Below are 23,011 nucleotides of genomic sequence, written 5' to 3'. Positions count from 1 at the left end.
CTGTGTTTCAATATATCTGTTGTCTTGGTTTATCCACACACTAAGGCATTTTTACCAAGGCATGCTTGATGATGATGATGATGTTGATTTTTTGGCGGCCCCTTTGAAACTTGGTGATGACAAATGGTTACGTAGCCTGCTTTAGTTAATCCGGCATGAAATGCATGCTTTTCGTTCTAGCATTCTTGTATATATCTGCTTAACATTATGTGGCTCTTCCTTAAAACTTCTCTATCTACGTACCGCTACCTAAACCTGTAACGGATCCGGTCGTATCAATCTCTTCCCTGCATTTTTTCCACCAATACTCTAAACGAATCTTGTCTATCTGGACAGCCTGATGATGATGATGATGATTGAATGGCATCCCCATTGGGGTGGTGATAAATAGTCACCAAGCCTGCTTGATTTATTCAGGTATGTCAGGCAAGTTTTTTTCATCTAGCATTTTTATATACATTTCCCTAATCATTTTTTCTTCAACATCTTCCTTGTATCGCTATCTACGACTGAAAGAGACCCGGTCGTATGAATTTCTTATCTACTTTTTTTCATGAATACTCTGAAGGTCTCTTGCTTATCTCGACGGCTGACCGGTTGACGCTTCCGTCCAATTTAAACCCAAGCGCTTCTGGAAGGTGTACGTCACCTACTGTTCTCACTGGGTGAATTTCTTCGCATTCCATTAGGATGTGCTGAGCGGTCTCCGGATTTTTTCTGCAGCATACACATGCCTCATCTAGTTCCGAGTATTTGCTCCGCTGTGTTTTTGCACTTAGGTAAGCGGCTCGAGGCTCAAATAGCAAGCCACTGCCTTTCTGTTATTGTACAGATTTTCCCTTCGAATACCTTTCTTGTCATTCTTGTAAATCTCCGTGATCCTTTTTGTTTCCATTCTTTGCATCTAATTAACTGTTTCTCTCACTTTCTCTATGATGACTCTTGGTTGTCTATTTATAGTTTCACTTACCTTGCACTTGCCCAAGTAACGCAAAATGTTGCCTTAACGTTCTGTGAATGTGCACAAATGTCGGTGCATAACGTTGCCTACATGCTGCTAATGTCCGCTTTTTTTGATCGTAAGACAACGTTGGGCCGCAACATTCTGGCAGCGTTGAGCAGCCCATTCACGACGTTGACATAACGTTAACGGAACTTCCTGACAACGTAATCTGGATGTTGTCTTATGTCACTTGAGCTTTCAGGCAACCTACGTATGTGACGTTCAAGTCACACTCAAATTACATTGCAGAATATTTATAGACATACATAACAGCAGTGCTGTCAGCATGGCACGGCTGACAGCACCGCAAACCCTTAAATTTATATTTGCTTGACAGATTATGCATTCTAGTAGTTTTCATATTGCATATGCATGAAAATGTGAAACAAGAATTGGTGAAAAACAGCATTCTTTTACGTATATATCTTGTGTATCTTACCACGATATCTGTGCATCTTACCTTGTGGTGGTACGATACACAAGATACATACGTAAAAGAATGCTGTTTTTCACCAATTCAGCCGTGTCATGCTGACAGCACTGCTGTACGGACAGCTGATTTGTCTTGCACTATATATAGTACCAACTCGCCCTAATCCAGAATCTTTAGTGTTTCACATGGTGGTTTGCCTGACTTGTCTTGTTGTGTATAGCACAGCATATAGATGCTGACTGCAAGTAAAAGTGCAACAATGCAAAGGTACAAAGTGGTTCATAAAAACACTTTTTTCTTCATTTTGGCTGTAACAGCAAGAGAGCAGCATGTACGTCCAGTGTGCAGACGTTCTTGTATAAAGGTTCTCACAGCAGGAAAGTAAAAATCTTCCACAAATATGCATTTTCTTTAAACATATCATTTAAGCTTAGGCCACAGAAAAAATCAGTTTCTTTGCTTCCGACTTACTGCTCTAAAAATCATGTGTCGGTAGCTGCATGTGCTTTCAAGAAATTGCATAATAGCCAACATCAGCTGCTAAGAACAAACGCTAGTATGTAGGAATTGTTTGTGCAGGAGGAATATGTGGGTGGTTGAATATGCACCCATGAATATGCATTGGTCCACCTTAAATAATAGTGAATATGTCATAGACAAACCTGGTAATAATGTCAAACCATGTATTTATTTACCGTCTGCTTACATCATACTGGCAAACAAATAATGTCACTTAGATAACAGTAACTTAGAAAAACAACGTGAACAGCACTGATAACACACTTAAATATATTTTAATTAAACAACAAGGTCTTGTACCGCATATTAAGACACTCTACAAACAGCTACAACACAATACATGTTGCCTTCCCATTTAGGTCAGACTTCGAAATTTTTTGCTTTTTGTCGAGTTCCTTTATTTCAATGACAGAACACAATTTATACTTCTTAACAGCACAAATACTGTCCTTCTTCACTTAGTAATTTACAAAAACACAGCACAGTACCACTTCGGTTGGATACTATGTTCTGCCAAGCATCCAGCCAGTCTTTTTGCCTAAGCTTGCAGACATGGCAGCAAGTGTGAAGTAGTGAACGCAGCCCAGGGGGTAGAGTAACAAAGTCATGTAAGCACTGACAGCCAGCCTTCACTATTGCGAAGGATAGCCAGCAGCACAAGCAATGCACACATTCTTCGCTCGGTAGCTTCACTTGCATCCAGAGACCTCACTGGTTTCCAAGTCAACAATGCGGTAACCTGCAGAGACATGAATTACATCAAACTATGAAGTGCCATCTGAAAAACTGAAGTAAGCCATGTTTACTGTGAAAACAGCCTATAAAAATGCTTACAAACAACTTAAGCTTCACATAACTGTGAAACAAACAATAGTGACCTTACGCAGGAGAATAATGCAAAACATTAAAAGCAAACTTCAGTAAAGCCTAACCATTATAGCCATACGTTTGGACACAAGAGCAAGGAAATCACAATAAACAACACCCACAACTTCCTTTATTGCGCTAAGCAGTTAAGACGTTTGTATCAATATATTCCTTTAACATAAAGCTTCCTTGCAATGCCACGGCTGCTTGTTACATCCAGTTCAGTCTTGGAAGAGAACAATAATTAACAAATGAAGTGAATTCTCTACCATGGCACCAAAACCACATTTCATTCGTGATGAAAGAAAGTTCCAATGAGTGAGTGATAAATTTGAGTTGTTGGTACAACATATTGGTGAATTGCAGCACAGATATTGACGACAGAAAAGACGAGACAATAGAGGTGTGCTAACATCCAACAAAAGGCTTTATTTTCGGCGACCTATGTTTATAGCCGCCACTCATCACATTACACAAGTGTAATTCACACCCTTAGGAAGGTCAACTCTGTGTCTGATAAGTTTACATATGCTGACACACACAGAACCAAGTGGCACAATCTTTTCAGTCTCAATAATTTCAGTGTTAGTTGATCACTGCTTCTGCTGACAACAGTACACTGAGTAAACAATGGTTCACAGGCACACGAACTGCAACAACATGCAAGACAACTGTCACACACGTTTTTCTTGACATTGTATGAGTGTTCTCACAGCCGGTCATTGATGCAGCGTCCTGTTTGACCTATATACTGTTTACCTCAAGAAAAAGCGGTACACTAAACCATGTTTTACCATAGGTGACGAACGAATTTTTGTGCTTTTTACACTAGTGTACTCCGCTGCCACATTTATTTTGATTACACAACTTTATAATCTTCTGAGGTGCAGAAAAGACAACTTTAGCTTTAGAACGATCTGCAGTTTTCATGATACTACAGCTTATGAATGTATGGTATGACAGCCACTTTGTCTGTCAGATGCAGTGACCACATGGCAACCACTCGGCGCATGTGCTTTTCAGAGTAGAGGTCATGTGGTCACTGCATCTGACAGACATAAAAACTGGCCGTCCATACCCTACATTCATAAGTTCTCACAATATCAAGAAAATTGCATGTCATTCTAAAGTTGTGTAATCAAAGGCAATGTCACAGCATGCCACACATATGTAACAAAAACACCAAATTCTGTTCGTCACCTGTGTTAGCAACGTTGTTTATTGTATCCCTATTTCTTGTGGTAAACAGTACATATAGGTCAAATGGAACGCTGTATCAATGACCGGCTGAGAGAAAACTCATACAATGTCAAGAAAAACGTGCATGACGGTAGGCTTGAATGTCATTGCAGTTCGTCTGACTGTGCACCGTCGTTTTCTCAGTGTACTGTTTCCAGTAGAAGCAATGATCAACTAACACGTGAAATAATTGAGGCTGAAAAGATTTCGTGACTTGGCTCGGTGTGTATCAGCACACCATCTGTACACTTCTCAGACAAAGAGTTAACTTTCTTCCTAAAGGTGCGAATTGCACATGTGCAATGTGGTGACTGACGGCTATAAACATGGGTCGGCGAAAATAAATCTTTTTGTTAAAAGTTGTCTGTCATCTTGCCTCTCTGTCGTTGCCTACATCTGCACTGAAATTCACCTATAAATTTGTACGTGAATAGAAACTACTGGCCTGAAAGACTATACAAGGAAATGGGTAAATAGAGGAGAAAGGGAGAAATCACAAAAATGGTCCATCCATGCCTATCGTGTATGAAGTCCCAGACAGAGTATGCTGGTCTGTGCTGGTTGGTACATCATTAGGAGGGGAACAAACAGTGCTAGGATGGGACGAAGTGAGTACGACGGACAAGGAGTGAAGTGTCACATTGACTGTAGTGTCGAAGTAGACTATAGACGTGGACTGTAGTGTCGACTGTAGTGTCGACTGTCACGTCGGCTGTTGTTATTGGGTATTGTCCTTTCTTTAGGTCCTAATGTGCAGCTTCAGATATGTCTAGACAATGTCTTTGTAGCCTGCGGAACTCCCACAATAAATGTTTTGTCATCAGTCGAGTGCCTGAGTGGCATGTCGAGCAGGTAACTGGTGTTGTAGCACTTACATCTTTGTTCGGCGAGTCCTCAGCTTTGTGGACTTCCATGATATAGTTCTGTGGTTCCTCTCTATAGCAGTAGATGTTATGGCGTAAGCTTTTCTTGAAAAGGTGCCACTTGGCAAGCCCGTACTTTATCAGAGGATAGCTGGGGCGCGCCTTAGCGAAAAAAAAAGAACAGAAAAAGGCAGTTTTACGTCGGCTACCTTCACAACAATACAACAAAAAATGACACACATATACAGTCAACACTTAGTAACTTGACCTCAATTAATTTGACTTTTTACGTTCGAACGCACTGCAATGTCCAAACAAGCAACTACATATTGTTATGGAACAGAACACACTTATTCGAATGCATAAGCACGTCATTTTGGTGAATTTAGCCTCTACAGTGTCCCCTCATGCGAGCAGCGGCTACTAAGGTTTGAAAAACAAGAAATTCAAAAAACAGCTCTACTGCTTCCCTTGGTGTGAAGCTGTTTTACTTTGCCGTAAATTTACTCTTATTTTTCAAAACTCAATACAATGAACTACCTACCAGTTAACTATGTGTTCTATGTATTGACTTTAAGTGAAAAGTAATGTAACTGGACACAGACTCGCAACTACTACAATGTCTACTTCCAAGAATGGGGATAGCTTGCCAAGTTAACATGTGAGAGAAAAAGTTAAGCTTACCAGAAAACACTTCAGAACTGTATTATCTGCAGCACAGTGAATGCTGGCCTACATGTATCATTTTAAGAAGTTTAAGCTCATCAAATGTGTATTTGCCAGTGGCAGTTATTCTGGGAACAAGACAGGAATAATTGTGAATATGAATGTTAAAAATGGTAAGCACACTATGTGCTTACAGCTATGACATATTTAGCCCACTACACTTTGAATTCTTACATGCGCAGAAGATGCACAAGAGTGTAGCATAAACACAAAAAATTCGAAAATAAAACCTACAGCATAGGAAACAGTTTCAAAACAAGAAAACCAAAATAAAAAGTGATAAATAGAGTCTACGCAAAATTAAAATGTAACTTGCAGCCAAGCGATTGATGCAAGAAAAAATACTTAACATCAGGACATGTTAGGTCTCGTTTTATATAGAACACGGTAAGGTGTGCATAACAGCTATGAACACAAATAAACAGCATGTCGCATAAACATTGGACCTATTTAGTAAGCTGTGTTGAGTAACGTCGATTAACTTAGACACGAATGATACCGAGATGCTACTTTTTGAAATACGTACACTACATACATACCTGACCAGACCATCCGGATTACACGTTGCGCTATGCAGGCATAGCAGAGGGGTCTGGCGGCTCCTCCGTTATGTGGGCACTGTTGTGCGTCACAGCCTCGCCACTATAAAATAAGTTCTGTGCTAACTTATAGCAGTGGCACATAGCTTTGTAAAGCTGTCAAATTGTCTACACATGCATGGAGAATCAAAAATTGTCAGGAAAACAATGTTTGCATTAGTGCAGGGTGGCAACAGAGCACAAAGTAGAAGTCACTGATGAATGTCTTGATAATGGGGACCCTTTCATCACAGTAAAATTATTGGCACGCAGCAGCACATAGCAAAGAAATGTTTGCTTACAAAACAATTCATTTTTTCATGACTCAGTTTAAGTAACTTTCCCCTGTCATGTTTAGTTTCCTATAAGGTTTGTCAAAACATCTTGTCTTCAAAAGTAAGTTGGACTAGTAGCAAGCTGTGATTGCTTACATTTTTTTCTCTACAACTGTCGTAAACCGAAAACTTCGTAAGCAGAGATTATTTACAAGGTCGAAACATTTATAGGCGAGGAATCATAATTGCAATAAGAATCGGTGTAGAGGCAAATCAGTCGTTATTATGCAACTTCAGCAGAAAAGCGGGAAATCACGCACAGCGCGCACATGATGAACACGATTATTTCCGAACGTTAGATTTCTCATCGGAAGAAAACGCTTATCAAGATTTTCTATTTCGCATCGAAGCAATAAACTTGCCTAACTAAGTGCTGACAACCAGTGTTCAGCAAGCATCAGCACAGGTTTCACTGTTGTCGCGGGACTTCTATTTCATACGCTCGCGCACGCTATGCACACACGAGAAGCTCACACAACACGCGTGTAGTTAGCCAGCACGATTGCTTACCTTTTGAATGGTACGACGCGGTCGCGAAGCGCTCTCCAAGTTGGCGGTGCTGCATCGACGATGTTACTCCCCGCATACATGCCGCTGCGTAGTGGACGAGCTGAGGCGCGCTAACACGCAGTATTTATTTGCGACGTCCACCAAACTTTCCACAACGAGAAACAAAGGGGCCACACTGCACGGCATAAAATCGTTGGTCCACATTTACCTGGCGCGCCACGCATACGGCGAGTTTGCAGCATGACACAAGGTATCTTCAGGCACTTCTGTGCACGCTAACTGCAACCCACTTCATTACAGCAAGCACAAAAAGACACGATCAAGTAATCGCATCGTAGCACCCCGCACATACGACCGCCATCACAGAACACGATGGATGGATGGATGGATGGATGGATGAGGCTGAACCCTTTAACTTGGGCGGTGGCATAAGCCACCTAGCCATGACTATTTACACATTTTGTACTTTCTGGTGGGTGAAATTTCACCCCTGCCTTGATTTTAGCCACCAATCGGATAACCTCCGTTTCGTTATTTCTACCCGCTTAAAGTCTATTTTGCCTTCACTGTCCCTAAACCCCAATGCTTTGAAAAAATCAGCCCCGTTGCTTTGCACTGTAGGATTAAGCCTTTTACAGAAAAGTATGAGGTGTTCAGCCGTTTCCTCTTCTTCTCCACACGCACCGCACAACCTGTCTATACCTGGGTACTTGACTCGGTACATCTTAGTCCGCAATACTCCAGTCCTCGCTTTAATCAACATAGAGCTTCCCCTAGAATTATCATAGATATTTTCTTTCGCAATTTCTTGCTTGAAATTTCTGTATGTTCCCAGTGCTGATTCCGTCTGCATCCCTGTTTTCCACAGACCCCTCTCCGTTTCTTTAACCTTTTTCTTAACCGCTGTTTCCTGGTTTGCACCCCTCCTGCAGTCCAAATATTTGATTGACAATTTTCTGGTCAGCTTCCTCCATTTTGTGTCAACATTCCTCATGTACAAATAACTGAAAACTCTCCTTGCCCACCGCTTTTCTACCATTACTCTCAATAGCTCCTCAAATTCTAGGAGGAAAAACACGGAGGAAAAACAACAACGCCGCCTGCATACTTGTGAGTCTGTTGTGGCCCCTGTGATGCCAAAAATATTAACCGGTACACTAACACACTAACATTTTTGGCCCGGTTGCACCCAACTACGTATAGATTTTGGGAGACAAAATAACCATAGAACAATCTATATTTTACGCTATAGTTTAGCGCAGAAAGAAATTCTATCACGTATTTTTACCTTTGAATTGCTTCCGCCGTCTGCAGCCAGCAAAACCATGGCCTTCGAGATTAGCTAACGTTATCCTTATCTAGCCGTCGCTGTGGCGTGATTTTAACGGTTTGGGCTGTCTCGAAGCTGCCTCGAAGCCAATCCATGAGGTTTCGTGGTGCTGCCTGCTTTTCCTACATCATCACTTCGTTTTAAATAACTTTCTCATGTCGTCAACATACATTGTAGCCTCAGGAATTGTTGACACGATATCGGAGGTACACATGTGCAGTGTGTGATGTTTACGTGCACGTTGTGACTGTTCCAGTCGGAAAGGATCAAATCCACAAGGTTTGATTGCTAGTGTGGCGCAGGTTACACCCGTATCGTCCGCATTTCCTTTCGTGTCGGTGTGTTGAACGTGAGCGGGTTGCGCTCCTGTCGTTTGTGCCTTCTGTGTTTATCGGGCGGCTCGCGAAGATTCCTCCTAAAAAACGTCTCTGTAGCATGCATGTGTCCTATGTGGTGTGTGGAAGAAATGTGCGGTGGTGTACGATGTGTTTGCAGCCGTATTGGTATCTTATAGTCGTTTGCTCTGTGTCGTTCCTATGATGCAAGCCATACGTGAACTGAAAAAAATGCACTTTTTTCATATAGACAAGTAGATATGATCTGTGTGTATCCACTGTGCAGTGTGGATATGTTCGTTATTTTTATGCAGCTCGTATCAAGGGGCTTGTGCCTATTCATGATGGTGACTGCTTAATGTTTCCACTTTTTGGGGCATGTGGCGTGCAAGCAGTCGCAAAGTCTTGTGCATTTGGTGCGGAAGAAGGGAATACTTTTATGCGTAACTTTGTCTACTATAGGTAAACCATTGCAACAATTAGCATTTTCGTAATGTGAATGCTTCTGCCATTTAATTAATATAATTTGTAGCAGTTGTTATCTGTGGAGAAGCACAATTGTCAAGGTGTTTATTGACAGGATTGAGAGGTCGAACTCGGTGCGGCAGTCAGAACCCTGCGAGCAGTCAGGACAAGCCCCGTGCGTAAAAGCGCTGGTGATGCACCTGACTGACCGGCACTTCTTCGTCGTATTTCATACACCGCAGATGCACCTGGCTAACCAGCACTTCTTCGTTACATTTGTCCTCCCGGAGAAAAAGACGCCATCTTGGCGATCTAAGCATACGGTAACATAGAGGGATCGTAGAAGGGCTTGAGCCGATCTACGTGAACCGTTTCGCGACCGCGACGGCGCTGATCAGAGGACGGTGACACAGGCTCGACGACATAATTCACGGGGGAAGTTTGTGCAATTACACGGTAAGGTCCATGATATCTTGGGAGCAGCTTAGAAGAAAGGCCGGGAGCTACAGGTGGAACCCACAGCCAAACCAACGAATCGGACGGGAAGCTTGGGGGAACAGAGCCACCATGACGAAGCTTCTGTTGTGTCTGATCTGCGGTGGTAAGACAACGGGCGAGTTGTCTGCATTCTTCAGCATGCTGCGCAGCTTGAGACGCAGGAACACATTCCGACGAATCAGGCTGGTAGGGTAGCATGGTATCGATGGTGCAGGATGGTTCACGGCCGTACAGTAAGAAAAACGGAGAAAACCAGTGGTAGTTTGAGTGGCAGTATTATAGGCGAACGTAACGAACGGAAGCACAGCGTCCCAATTGGAATGGTCGGACGCGACGTACATGGTGAGCATGTCGCCAAGAGTACGGTTGAAACGCTCCGTCAGCCCGTTCGTCTGTGGATGGTATGCGCTAGTGGTCCTGTGGATGATGTGACACTCCTTCAGAAGCGACCTCACGACTTCAGATAGAAATGCGCGGCCTCGATCACTGAGAAGTTCCCGAGGGGCGCCGTGACGAAGAACAAAATGCCACAATATGAAGGATGCAACATCTGGGGCAGTTGCAGATGGAAGTGCAGCGGTTTATGCATAGCGTGTGAGGTGATCCACTGCAACGATAATCCAGCGGTTGCCAGCAGCAGTACAAGGAAGCGGGCCGTAAAGGTCGATTCCGACCCGATCAAAGGACGGGATGGGCAAGGAAGCGGTTGCAAGGGTGCGGCAGTGGAAGTAGGGGCCGACTTTCGGCGCTGGCAGTCGAGGCAGCAGCGGACGTACTTTCGAACGAACTTGTACATGCCAGGCCAGTAATACCGTAGCCTAAGGCAGGTGTAGGTCTTTAACACGCCACCGTGTGCACATTGAGGATCAGTGTGAAACGATGCGCATAAATAAGCCCGAAGATGACGCGGTATAACTAGGAGTCATTGCCGACCCTCGGGGAGATAATTGCGACGGTATAGGAGTTGATCGCGAACAACAAAGTGATGCGCCTGCCGCCATAGAGTCCTAGACGCCGTAACAGTGGTAGGATCAGAGAGAAACTCCAAAAGCGAAGAAATCCACGGGTCTTTGCTCTGCTCAGAGCGCATGTCATCGATGGCAAGTGCTGAGAGGACAAAGTTGAGTGGGCAAAGACTGTCAGGATCAGGGTCAGGTGATATTGGCGAGCGGGAGAGAGCGTCGGCATCGGTGTGCTTGCGTCCAGAGCGGTACACAACCCGGATGTCGTACTCTTGCAAACGGAGTGCCCAGCGTGCGAGGCGGCCAGAGGGGTCTTTCAATGAGGAGAGCCAGCACAGCGCATGGTGGTCTGCTACTACATCAAATTGGCGGCCGTATAAATAAGGTCGAAATTTCGTAAGGACCCAGAGTATGGATAAACACTCCTTTTCTGTAACACAGTAGTTTAGCTCCGACTTTGTCAGCGTGCGGCTAGCATAAGTAACGACGTATTCCACAAGACCACTTTTGCGTTGGGCAAGAACCGCCCCAAGGCCGACTCCACTAGCATCTGTATGGACTTCAGTTAGGGCATCGGGGTCAAAATGCCACAGAATAGGAGGAGAGGTGAGCAGATGGCGAAGGGTGGTGAACGCGTCATCGCATGCTTTCGACCCAGCGAATAGGGCGTTGTCTCCAGCCAGCAGTTGAGTCAAAGGGGCGATGATCATGGCGAAGGTCTTCACAAAGCGGCGAAAATAGGAGCAGAGGCCGACGAAACTGCGTAGTGTCTTCAGATTAGTGGGCTTGGGGAACTCGGCAACTGCACGGAGTTTTGCAGGATCCGGAAGCACGCCTTCTTTGGATACGACGTGGCTTAAGATGGTAAGCTTACGAGCAGCAAAGAAGCATTTTTTGATGTTAAGTTGCAGGCCAGCCTTAGTCAGACAGCTTAATACCTCTCTTAGTCGTTGGAGGTGAGTCGAGAAATCAGGTGACAAGACAACGACATCATCCAGGTAGCACAAACACGTGTGCCACTTGAGACCGCGCAAGATACTGTCCATCATACGCTCGAACGTAGCGGGCGCATTACATAGGCCGAATGACATGACATTAAATTCGTATAATCCGTCCGGTGTAACGAAGACGGTTTTGGAGCGGTGAGCCTCTGCCATGGGGACTTGCCAATATCCAGACCGCAAGTCCAAAGAGGAAAAGAACTCGGCACCTTGCAAACAGTCAAGAGCATCGTCTATGCGCGGTAGGGGATATACGTCTTTGCGCGTAATTTTGTTAAGACGTATGTAATCAACGCAGAAGCGAATAGACCATCTTTCTTTTTTACGAGGACAATAGGCGATGCCCACGGGCTATCAGACGGCTGAATCACGCCACGCCGAAGCATATGGCTCACTTGTTCGTCGATGACGCGGCGTTCAGAAGCTGAGACACGGTAAGGACGCTGCCGGAGTGGGGCGTGCGAACCGGTGTCGACGCTGTGCGACACTGTGGTGATGCGGCCGAGAGAATGTTGATAGCAGTCGAAGGAGGCGGCAAATTCGCGTAGCAGGCTGACAAGTTGCGCACGTTGTGTGGTTGTCAAATCACCGGAGATTGACGGTTGGAAGCACTCCAACGGCGGCCGAGTCGCATTGTCGAGCGCGGTGAGGGATGTCGAATGCGCGGTGTCGGGAGCATCGAAGAGCATTGAAGAATCCACAATTTGAGCGTAACCGAGGCACTCTCCGCGATGCAAAGTAACCGGCAGGAAAGACACATTGCACACACACATCACACCACGGCCAGCACTTATGGCGATGAAGGCAAAGGGCAGCGGAAGGGAACGGCGACGGGCGAACAAGTCACATTGCGTGAATAAGACGGTTGCGTCACGTGCAGATACGCAAGATACAGAGACGACGGCGGCGGACTGAGGAGGGATATCGGTAACTTCGGCCACAATCATTTTTGCAGGCGTCACAGGATCTTGGTCCATGGCTGCAGCGGAAGGAAAAGACAACTCCACCTCGGCGCGGGCGCAGTCAATGATGGCATTGTTAGACGAAAGGAAATCCCAGCCCAGAATGACATCGTGGGAGCAGGACGGCAGGACAACGAACTCAATGACATGAAGAGATTCCGCGATTACAACACAAGCAGTGCAGGCTCCCAAAGGTTCGACAGGCTGTGCGCTCGCAGTACTCAAATACAGTCCGGAAAGCGACGTCGTTACTTTTCCTATCCATCAGCAAAGTCCTGCGCGTAGCACCGAGATTGCTGCGCCCGTATCGACCAGTGCGAATGTTGGAATCCCTTCGACGTATACCTCAATTACGTTGCAGGGGTGATTTCGAGGCCTTGCGTAAAGCGAAGGGGACGCAGTTCTCGCCTCGGGAACTGCGACACTTAGTTTCCCTGAGGCAGAGGGCTTGGCCGGCGTCTCATCGGTGAGATGGAACGGCGGCGTGGGGATGGCGAACGACGAGTAGTGTAGGGAACAGGGGTTTCATCTGGCGGCACAGGGGATTGTAGCTGTCGAGGGGCGTAACTGCTCATGGGTCGGCGGTAATCATAAGTAGGCTGCATAAGGCGTCGACAAAAGCGGGCAACGTGTCCCGGAATACCACAATGGTAGCAAATTGGGCGGTTGTCAGCTGTGCGCCAAGGATTTGGCTGGCGTCGGTAGCTGTGGTGCAGGCGGCGAGAAGGGAATCGGGGGCGGTCGCGCAACAGCTTGGAGAGGTGGAAGTGGAGCGAAGGGCGGCCTTGCAGCGATGTCAGCGTATTTCAAGGGCGCCGCGACTGTAGGCGGTGGAAGTGCAGCTGGCAGGCACTCAGCGACTTGCTCCTTGAGGATGGTCTGTAACCCCCGTGTCAGTGGGGAGTGCGGTTCCGCGTTCGTAAAGGGCACCAGGGAAAGCTGCCGAGCAACTTCTTCTCGCACGAACTCCTTTATCTGGTGCATTAGAGGCGACTCGTCCACACCTAGCGTCAGACCTGAGACAGGGGCGAATTCTGAGGGCGGGTGTCGTGTGACACCTCGCTGCCTTCGAAGTTCGTCGTAACTTTGACACAGCGCAATGACGACAGACACTGTGGTCAGGTTCCGGGTGACCAACATCTGGAAGGCGTCGTCCTCAATTTCCTTGAGGATATGCCGGATCTTATCGGCGTCTGGCATCGTTGCGTCGACTCTGTTGCACAGATTAACGACGTCTTCGATATAGCTGGTGAAATTCTCACCTGGTTGCTGGGCACGTCCGCGCAGGCGTTGTTCGGCCTGAAGTTTACGTACAGCAGGACGACCAAAGATTTCCGTGAAGTTGGTCTTGAACGCCGACCATGTCGAGATGTCGGATTCGTGGTTACGATAGCACAAGTGCGCAACCTGGCTCAAGTAGAAAATTACGTTGTTGAGCTTTTCCCTATCGTCCCAGTGGTTGTGCCTGCTGACTCTGTCGTACGAGGCGAGCCAGTCCTCGACGTCCTGATCACCGGTACCCGCAAAAATCGCAGGATCCCGCTGACGCTGCACGCCAGGACAGATGACAGTTGGTGCCGTGACTGCAGCTTCTTGGGCTGGATCGTCAGGCATGGTTCGAGAAGACTGGGCTGGATCGTCCGGCATGGGCCGAGATGATTGAAGAGTTCGGCTTCGAAGTTCCAGCGTTGATGGAGTCGTACCCAGCACTCTCCACCAAATGTCAAGGTGTTTATTGACAGGATTGAAAGGTCGAACTCGGTGCGGCAGTCAGAACCCTGCGAGCAGTCAGGACAAGCCCCGTGCGTAAAAGCGCTGGTGATGCGCCTGACTGACCGGCACTTCTTCGTCGTATTTCATACACCGGAGATGCACCTGGCTAACCGGCGCTTCTTCTTCGTTACACAATAAACATAATTCAACATGGTGTTCCTTAGAAAAATATCAATTACTGCATAACCACTATACAGCTTCATACCTCAATGTATGATAAAGATGAGTGTTCAGTTGAAAATGAAAATATCTTGTAATTGCATGAACGTACACATGGGAAATGCTGCAGCGGCCTGGCATCACATTAATGTCAATATTTGTGACATCCGGCAACGTTCTGGGAACGTGATGTTTTGTAACGTTGCTCATTGATTGCATTTACACGTTAAATTGATGTTTACATGCAAAGTTGACACAACGTGAGCGTCGGGATGTTGCTGTGACATTTATTTGTGACATCACTTGAACGTACAGCTGGCAACGTGCATTCAACGTTGAGGTTGACTGTTTAATGTTGCCTGACATTTGTTACAATCAGGCAACGTTTACACAACGTTCTGTGTTACTTGGGTGGTTGCCATTTTTCCTGACCTTTGTTACTTACGCCAGCGGCTGTCGTGGCACCTTTTGTCCTTATGTGAAATTTTCGTGGAAGTTTCAAGAACAACATTGAAGCACACCGGTATAGCCGTGCATGTCGTATTTTTTAACGTTACCGCAAGTAAGTTACGGCATCGCTTATAAACTTCAAAAAGGGCATGAAATGGTCGCGCATTTGTTGCCGTTTAGAATGGCGTCTGACTGCCGTCGTAGTGCAAGAGCGTCGACAAAACTTGCAGGAAGCTGAAACAGCCGCAATGCTGCCTGTCAATGGCCTGTGTCGCAAAGGCTTCTTTTGTAAACAAAAAACTTTCGACACGTTGGCCTTCGCAGCGCCTCTGTGTCAAAAAAGCCCTGACCTTCTCTGCCCAGCACCCATTCTTGAGGTATAAATCCCACCCGTACTTAAGTGGCACTAATCGTTTAAGATTTGCAAGAGCCCACGGCTACGTCTATTGCGGTTGTAGTTCCTCTGAAACCAGCCGTTGCTCAAAATGTAACACTAAATTAGCAACTAAATGGCAAAAAAATCATTTTAGCTATACACAACCAAGGAAAGATGCACGACAGTAAGCCGGACTTACCAGAGTGCCCGGGATCGGGCCGTCAAGCTCGGCTTGGCGGCCCGATCTGGGACTAGCCGGGTGCCGTGGGGTCCCCCCTGCGACCGAAATAAAGTTGTTTCGCTCAATCACTCACAGTAAGCCGCCAATAATAGAAAGCTGACGTTATTTTGATAATCGAATAATGACCCTGGTAGGGCGCCTAATTAACGACGTTTGTAGGACACAAAGGACTGCCAATTTTGGCAATGCGAAACACCCCTCTAAACAAACTACCATAATTCTAAACGTGTACTCCCAGGCCAACGTTGAAAAAGTATTAGATCCACTTTGGCTTTTGTGTGATGATCTCCCGGATGATGCCGCTTCTCGCTACAACAAGTCTAAGGCTGGTGCATATTAACACATTCATAATTATTTATGTACCCAACACGCGCATTTGAGCTAACAAAAGTAATACATGGATGACAAGGGATGTCGTTCAAATTCATCGTAGATTAAAACGTGCAAAGAACCAAATGGTTGTGCAGGTAGTTTAGCGGTTTTAAAAACTGACATAGCGACCAGATTTCCCGATGCTAAGGCTACGTATTTTTATCATTCTCTCAAACATTTTAAAGAATAACTCTGAGAAATTTCGGCGCTACCTAAATGATATGAAAAATAAAGTTGAAAGGTCTCCGTTAACATGGTTTCAGTCCGATCTAATAAAGGTCGGACCCGAAATGGCTAAACCAGTTTAATCTCCATTTTCCCTCCTTTTCACCAGATAAGCATTTACTTCGTGTCTTCACAACCATTTCTGCAGATTTTGCAAGCTAGACAGGCGCACTTAATACAACACTTAACTTTAATGTATAAAATTCGTTGGTCCAGATGAAATTCCAAATGCTTTTCTGCGCCGCTATGCCGAACCAAAGCACACATCCTAACCGAACTGTTAAGATTATATTTTGCTGAAGGCTTCGTTCCAAACGATTGGCTTTGATCTTGTGTAGTTCCCGCGTTTAAGAAAGACGATCGACTGTAGGCTTCTAACTACCGACGAGTTCAATTAACATTCTCTCGAAGCTTATGCATCATTTAATTTCCAATTACATTTTAACGTTTCTTCATCAACACAAAATTCTTTCCCACTCCCAAGATGGCTTTAGGAAACGTTTGTCTAACACCACCACCTAACTAGTAACAACCATTCGTGAATTGGCACTAGCTATTGATAAAGGCGAAAAAAAATCGTCTCGCATTTTTACATTTCAGCAAGGCATTTCAGCGTGCTTACACAGTAAAGTTGTAATACAATCACATAATGTTCTTAATATAACTCTTGTAAAATGAATACGTTCTTACCTCTAAAACACGTGTCGGCAGGTGGTCCTGTCTTCACCGAAGTGAGGTGACGTACGTGATGCTGTCACGCACATCCAATGATGTGCGTGAACACAGGAGCCCTTGGGTGTTTGAATCATGCGCTGCCGCATTCCTTAAGCAGTGAAACTCTGTACACAGAGACATTGACGAAGATGATTGTGAGATATCACTCTATATTTAAACAGCAAACACGTGTCTTCAGAAAGTCGCACATATAAAATTGGTGTTCGGGGCTATAGATTTTCGGAAGGGCTACTGCCTCATGTTGTCAGGCCATCCATGAGCCTTAGACAAGCAAACATTTTTGAAGAGGTGACGTACTTTTATTCGAAATGGATGCAGTAAAGAACGATGTATGGCAGGTGCCTGTCATGGCAGATGGCTAGCAAGCTTCACGGCTTTATTGACGTGCCATATTATTGACACGCCATGAACTGGCGTGTCAGCATCAGCTTTATTAAGGTAGCAAGATATTAGCTTAGGTGGAGGGAGACTGGTGTGCTAAAAATAACAGAAATGGTATGGTGACACATTCCGTAAAAGAAAAAAAGCTCAACAAATGTACGCACAATTTGTCGCCAGTTTGAAACAAGCCGTCAGAGAGAAATATGTAAAGTTCAACAACATTTTGCGCCACCACTTTCCAAATAATAGGCTCCCGAAGGAAGACCTAATTTTGCTGTATCACTACTCCCGCGTTTTTCTTCAAACGTCGACAGCTGTGCACATACCGAAATAACAACAATATGCATAATGCTCACAATATTGCATGTTACATAACAATAATACATGGTTCTCAAAAGCAACACTAAACGTTAGGTACCGGCACCTTTGGCACATAAGTGTTATTCCTGACCTGTAACATGCTGTCCACTGGACTGAACCGCCAAGAACTGTCATTTAAGACACCCATTACTTGAACTTGTAGCTGTGAATATTTCACAGAAAAAACAATAAGAAGAATTGTGAGGCAAATTTGATACAGCCAGTTTTCATTCGGTGCTTTTAATGTTAAAATGTTTATTTCTTAATCTTGCTGCACGTTATTTATTTACGGCGCACATAGATTTAAAGACGTTGGTTTCTCTAGCAGTAAGAAAGCATCGTGAAACAGGCATGATGCCAGCATTATCTTGCAAAAGATAGACGCTCAGTAAGCAAACCGCGTCTTTTTAGAGGAGGACGCACTGAATGCATGGTTGTGGCCTAATAAACCCTCAAGCCAAAGCTGAACTGACGCCTTTCGTCTAGGGCATCTTTCATGTTTTTATGAGATTTTCGTAAGCTGAACGGATAAGCTATTTTTTAACAAGTTACTGATGAGGTTATCTACGGTGTAAGTAGACGCGTAGTATATAAGCAACATTTATCTTATAAAAAATAACGAATTCTCACATGTGTAAAGCAAGGCCTGTAAAATAATGAGAAGGCTATCACTTAGTTTATAATCCTTCATTAGTCATCATCATCATCACCATCAGCCTATTTATGTCCAGTGTAGGATGAAGGCCTCTCCCTGCGATCTCCAATTACCCCTGTCTTGCGCTAGCTGATTCCAACTTGCACCTGCAAATTTGCTAACTTCATAGCCTCACCTAGTTTTCTGCCCTTCTCGACTGCGCTTCCCTTCTCTTGGTATCTATTCTGTAACTCTAATGGTCCACCGGTTATCCGTCCTACGCATTACATGGCCACCCCACTCTTACACCTAATGTCTTGAATCATTTGTTGTAATTCACCCCCATTGTTGCTGAATAGGACAATGTCATCTGCATACCGAAGGTTGCTGAGATATTCACCGTTGATCCTCACTCCCAAGGCTTCCCAGTCTAAGAGCTTGAATACTTCTTCAAAGCACGCAGTGAATAGCATTGGAGAGATTGTGTCTCCTTGCCTGACCCGTTTCTTGATAGATAAGTTTCTACTTTTCTTCTGGAGAACCAAGGTAGCTGTGAAATCTTTGTAGATATTTGACAAGATATTCACGTATGCCTCCTGTACTTATTGATTACGTAATTCCTCTATGACTGCTAGTATCTCTGCTGAACCAAATGCCTTTTCATAATCTATGAAAGCCATAAAGAGAGGTTGATTGTGTTCAGCAGATTTCTCTATTACCTGATTGATAACATGGATGTGATCTGTCGTAGAATATGCCTTCCTGAAGCCAGCGTGTTCTCTTGGTTGGCTGAAGTCAAGTGTTGCCCTGATTCTATTGGAAATTATCTTGGTGAATATTTTATACAATACTGAAAGCAAGCTAATGGGTCTATAATTCTTCAATTCTTTAACGTCTCCTTTCCTATGAATTAGTATAATGTTGGCGTTCTTCCACCTCTCTGGTACACTTGAAGTTGTGAGGCATTGCGTATAAAGGGCCGGAAGCTTTTCAAGTATGATATCTCTTCCATTCTTGATTAAATCGACTGTTATTCCATCTTCTCCAGCAGCTTTTCCCCTCGTCGTGTCTTGCAAGGCCCTTCTAACTTCAGCGCTTGTTATAGAAGGGGCCTCTGTATCCTGTTCATCACTACTTCGAATGAAAGTAGCTTGGCTGCTCTGGGTACTGCACAGGTCAGTATAGAATTGTTCCGCTGCTTTTACTATGTCATCGAAATTGCGAATGATATTACCCTGCTTATGTTTCAGTGCATACATCTTGCCTTGTCCTATGCCAAGTTTTCCTTTCACAGATTTCATGCTGCGTGCATATTTTACTGCTTCCTTAATCTTTTCCGCGTTATAATTTCGGATATCCCTTAATTTCTTCTTGTTAATCAGTTTTGACAGTTCAGCGAATTCTATCTGTCACTTCATTAGCCATGTGCGGCCAAATATTGTTTATGAAGATATTTCCCGATTCCAGAGCGTGGCGCACCGCGCGCTAAGACACCGTGGGGCTATGGCGTTGCGCAGCTGAGCTCCACATCGCAAGTTCAATTCCTGCATCAGCTGCCGCATTTGCATGACGAGGAAATGCGAAAACGCTCGTTCAAATTCATTTTGGCACACGTTAAAAAAAGCACTAGGGTGATCAAAACTAATCCGTAGTCCTCCCTCCCCCCTTCCCTTTAACCTACGCCGTGCCTTATAATCGTATCGTAGTTTTGGCACGTATAACCCTACAATATACATACTTTTTCTTTCAGGGCGGGACGCTCGTCTTCCTGGAGCACGTAGCTTTTCCTCGTGGCACGTGGCAAAGGCTTGTTCAAAATGCGGTAACTCCCCTGTGGAAGGTAACATGCTGCAACTGTCACCTGAACAGAGACTCTGTTCAGCAAATCGAAGACGCTGGATTCTCGCATGTCATGGCCAACTACATTGATGCAGACATCGACGTTATATTGCGCCGTCAAGCGTACGGAATCGCCATCTCATAAGCAACGCAGCTTAAGGTGTGATGGTCGTCCACTGGCTGCAACTTTGGTTGTATACACTATGTCCTGGAATTATCTCTTAGAGAGCGAAATAAAAGCTTCTTCAGGAGAAAAGCGACATCACTTATCATGCCTTAATCAAATATTATTCTTCATGGCAATAAAGGCCTACTGCCACAAAATTCTGGGTACCATAAAAAGCCTAAGTTGGGATTGTGTAGGTATGGAGAATCCTTCTTTGCAAAATTTTACATGTGAAATAAATACATGTGTCACGAAAAGCTCGCAATGATAGCTGTTTTTCACACCGAAACTAAAGAAAGCGCCGTGATTACCTGTCGCCTAAAGTGACCTATTATCCGTTTCACACATCAGGTGTAATGCTGTGGGAGCGACGCAAGCAGTTCCGTCACGACAATTTACCACTCCGCCCGTGTCGTCAATGCCTCGTTGCGCGCCAACGGCGTTTGTTCGCACGAGCATGCACGTGAGACCGCGGCGACGGGCTGCACATAAAGAAAAACCGGAGGGAAATAAACACCGAAAAGCAAATCGATCTAAAGCAAATCATTATCAGCCATATACCGTAGTTTGTTTCTAAGGGCTAAAGCGTTTTTCAGTCAATACTTAGCTCATACTAAAGAACAGTTTCGCACGATTGTTGTAAAAAATATCAAACTATTTGCAAGTGCGACACAGCCAGTGTTAAAAGTCTCTCTAGCCTCCACAGCGTTGCACCTGATGTCTGCAGCGGAGTATAGAACTCGCGGCTGCTCGGCATAACATCCGAGATTATGCGGCGCCTGCGGCTGCTCATGGCACGCTGAAAAACCTCGAAGGTTATGAGGTGGGACTTACGTTGTATGCGCTCAACTCCAGCTGCAGTCGTCGTCTGCTTAAGATGCGATTTAACGGCTTATAATTAAACAATTGTCAATTGGCAGCCGTGCAGTTGTGTCAAGATTGCTTGGATACGATATATTCTTCATTATTAACCAATTCCGCCAAACTGCAATTTTGATGCTATTGGATTTCAAGCAATTAGCCTTCTTTTATTGATACATTAGGGTTTTTACTGTGGCACATTCGTACAGGCTGATACTGGCGTTTGTATGCCTTTCTGCTGAGCTCTGCTGCTGAATAACATTTAGAAGAGCTATGAATTGGGCTAGTTGGTGTGCATTCGTTTTTTTTCTTGCGCTAAGTACAGTAGGACGCCACAGGGGCGAAACGAACACTGGATATGAAACGGGCACGAAGTGACACACGGGAGCGCAAATAAATAAATGCTGCTGCTGAACGCAGCAAAGCTAGACCAAGGCCCTTTGACTTTTAAACAGGCGCCCTTTGAAAGAGCGCAACGCCCTGAACTTCCGGTTCTGATATATTGACTCAATAGGTTTGCTGTCTAAAGTGCGATCTAGTTTATTTCCTCAAGAATGTCATTTTTTAATTACCTGTCAAAATTTACCAAGAGTACTTTCCTTCATTGCCCAAAAACTTACTCTACTGGTGATAAGATGAGCAGACCTGCACCTTTTCTTCGTTATTTTTTTTAAACTTCTTTTCTTGCGCCTCCAGCTTTTGGGGGTATTCCACTCCACGCCCTTCCCAACAGCGCAGCACGTAAGCTAAACCAATCTGCTTTTCTATAAAGAGATTTCTTTCTTTCATTTTGTTGCGATGCGCATTCAGCTTCAATGACGTTGGTACTGTTCCATTGAAAAAATTATTTCGGGGTAAGACAATTATACGTTTACAACTACGCAAATTAATACCTGTTTGCTTACTACTAAGCCGATCCATGAAGGCAAAACATGTCCGCTCAACTCCATGCATGAACATACAAATGAAGCCCGTACGGGTTGCTCAAAATGAAAGCTTGGCACTTGAAAAGTTTTTCCTGCTCTGGGAACCGAATCCGGCCCAACTACATTTCTGGGCTGTAGTTCTCCCATCTGAGATAACCAGGAAGCTAGCAGATCTCAGCTCAGATTATGCGACAACTTCAAGCACAAAGACAGCGAATATAGTAAATGAGTTGTGTGGAAACCGTATATGGGTTTGCTTTGTAACTTAGTGGTAGGGTTAGGTGGACGATAATTTTCCACCTTGTGGGCTCCCGCCGAACTGATGTGCCATACAAATGCCGACCTATTGCAAAAAATAAAGAGGGATAGTAAAACAACATATCTGTTTAAATATTATACTCCAACGGAATTGACTTCGTTATCGGTGCGTTGTTTGGGAGTGTTCTACCACAAGAATTTTAAGGTAATTTAGCAGTAGGTGAAATACTGGCTACTTGTATCTCAATTGTAGGGAAGATAACTGGCAGTCCGTTAGAGTAAACAGAATGGGTGCCAAGATAAGGCAAGCTCAGTCGTGGACGTCAGAGAATTAGGTGGTGTGATGAAAGAGAATTGACAGGCGTTACTCGCATCCATCTATTGCAAGAGGGTAAATCGAGATCTCTGGAAGGGGCCTTCGTCCTGCAGTGAGCATAAAAATAGGCTGATGATGATGAGATATACGTATGGGATATGTGGCGAGGACTTGAAGGTTCATGGACGGCAACAACACTGCCAACAGGAGAGGCTCTTTCCAGTTGGAATAAGTGCCTGCAAGCAATATTACTTTCGTGATATTCCTCTCCTGTTCTCTTCATTCTCCCATATCGTAGCCGAGGGACATTCGC

General features: G+C 44.8%; 1 protein-coding gene across 1 annotated transcript in view; it reads left to right on the top strand.

The window, feature by feature from the left end:
* LOC125947733 (thiol S-methyltransferase METTL7B-like) overlaps window positions 1-20,319 on the top strand; it is a 73,242-nt gene extending 52,923 nt beyond the window's left edge. The window contains exon 3 of the mRNA XM_049672991.1: window positions 20,083-20,319. Coding sequence (XP_049528948.1) covers window positions 20,083-20,316 — 234 coding nt within the window. The 3' untranslated portion in view covers window positions 20,317-20,319. The remainder of the gene's footprint in view (window positions 1-20,082) is intronic.
* Window positions 20,320-23,011: the final 2,692 nt, after the last annotated feature.

The sequence above is a fragment of the Dermacentor silvarum genome, chromosome 8 (genome assembly GCF_013339745.2).
Source record: "Dermacentor silvarum isolate Dsil-2018 chromosome 8, BIME_Dsil_1.4, whole genome shotgun sequence".
In the NCBI taxonomy this organism is placed as follows: domain Eukaryota; kingdom Metazoa; phylum Arthropoda; class Arachnida; order Ixodida; family Ixodidae; genus Dermacentor; species Dermacentor silvarum.
The sequence above is the reverse complement of the archived record's forward strand: the minus strand, read 5'-3'. Positions and strand labels throughout refer to the sequence as shown.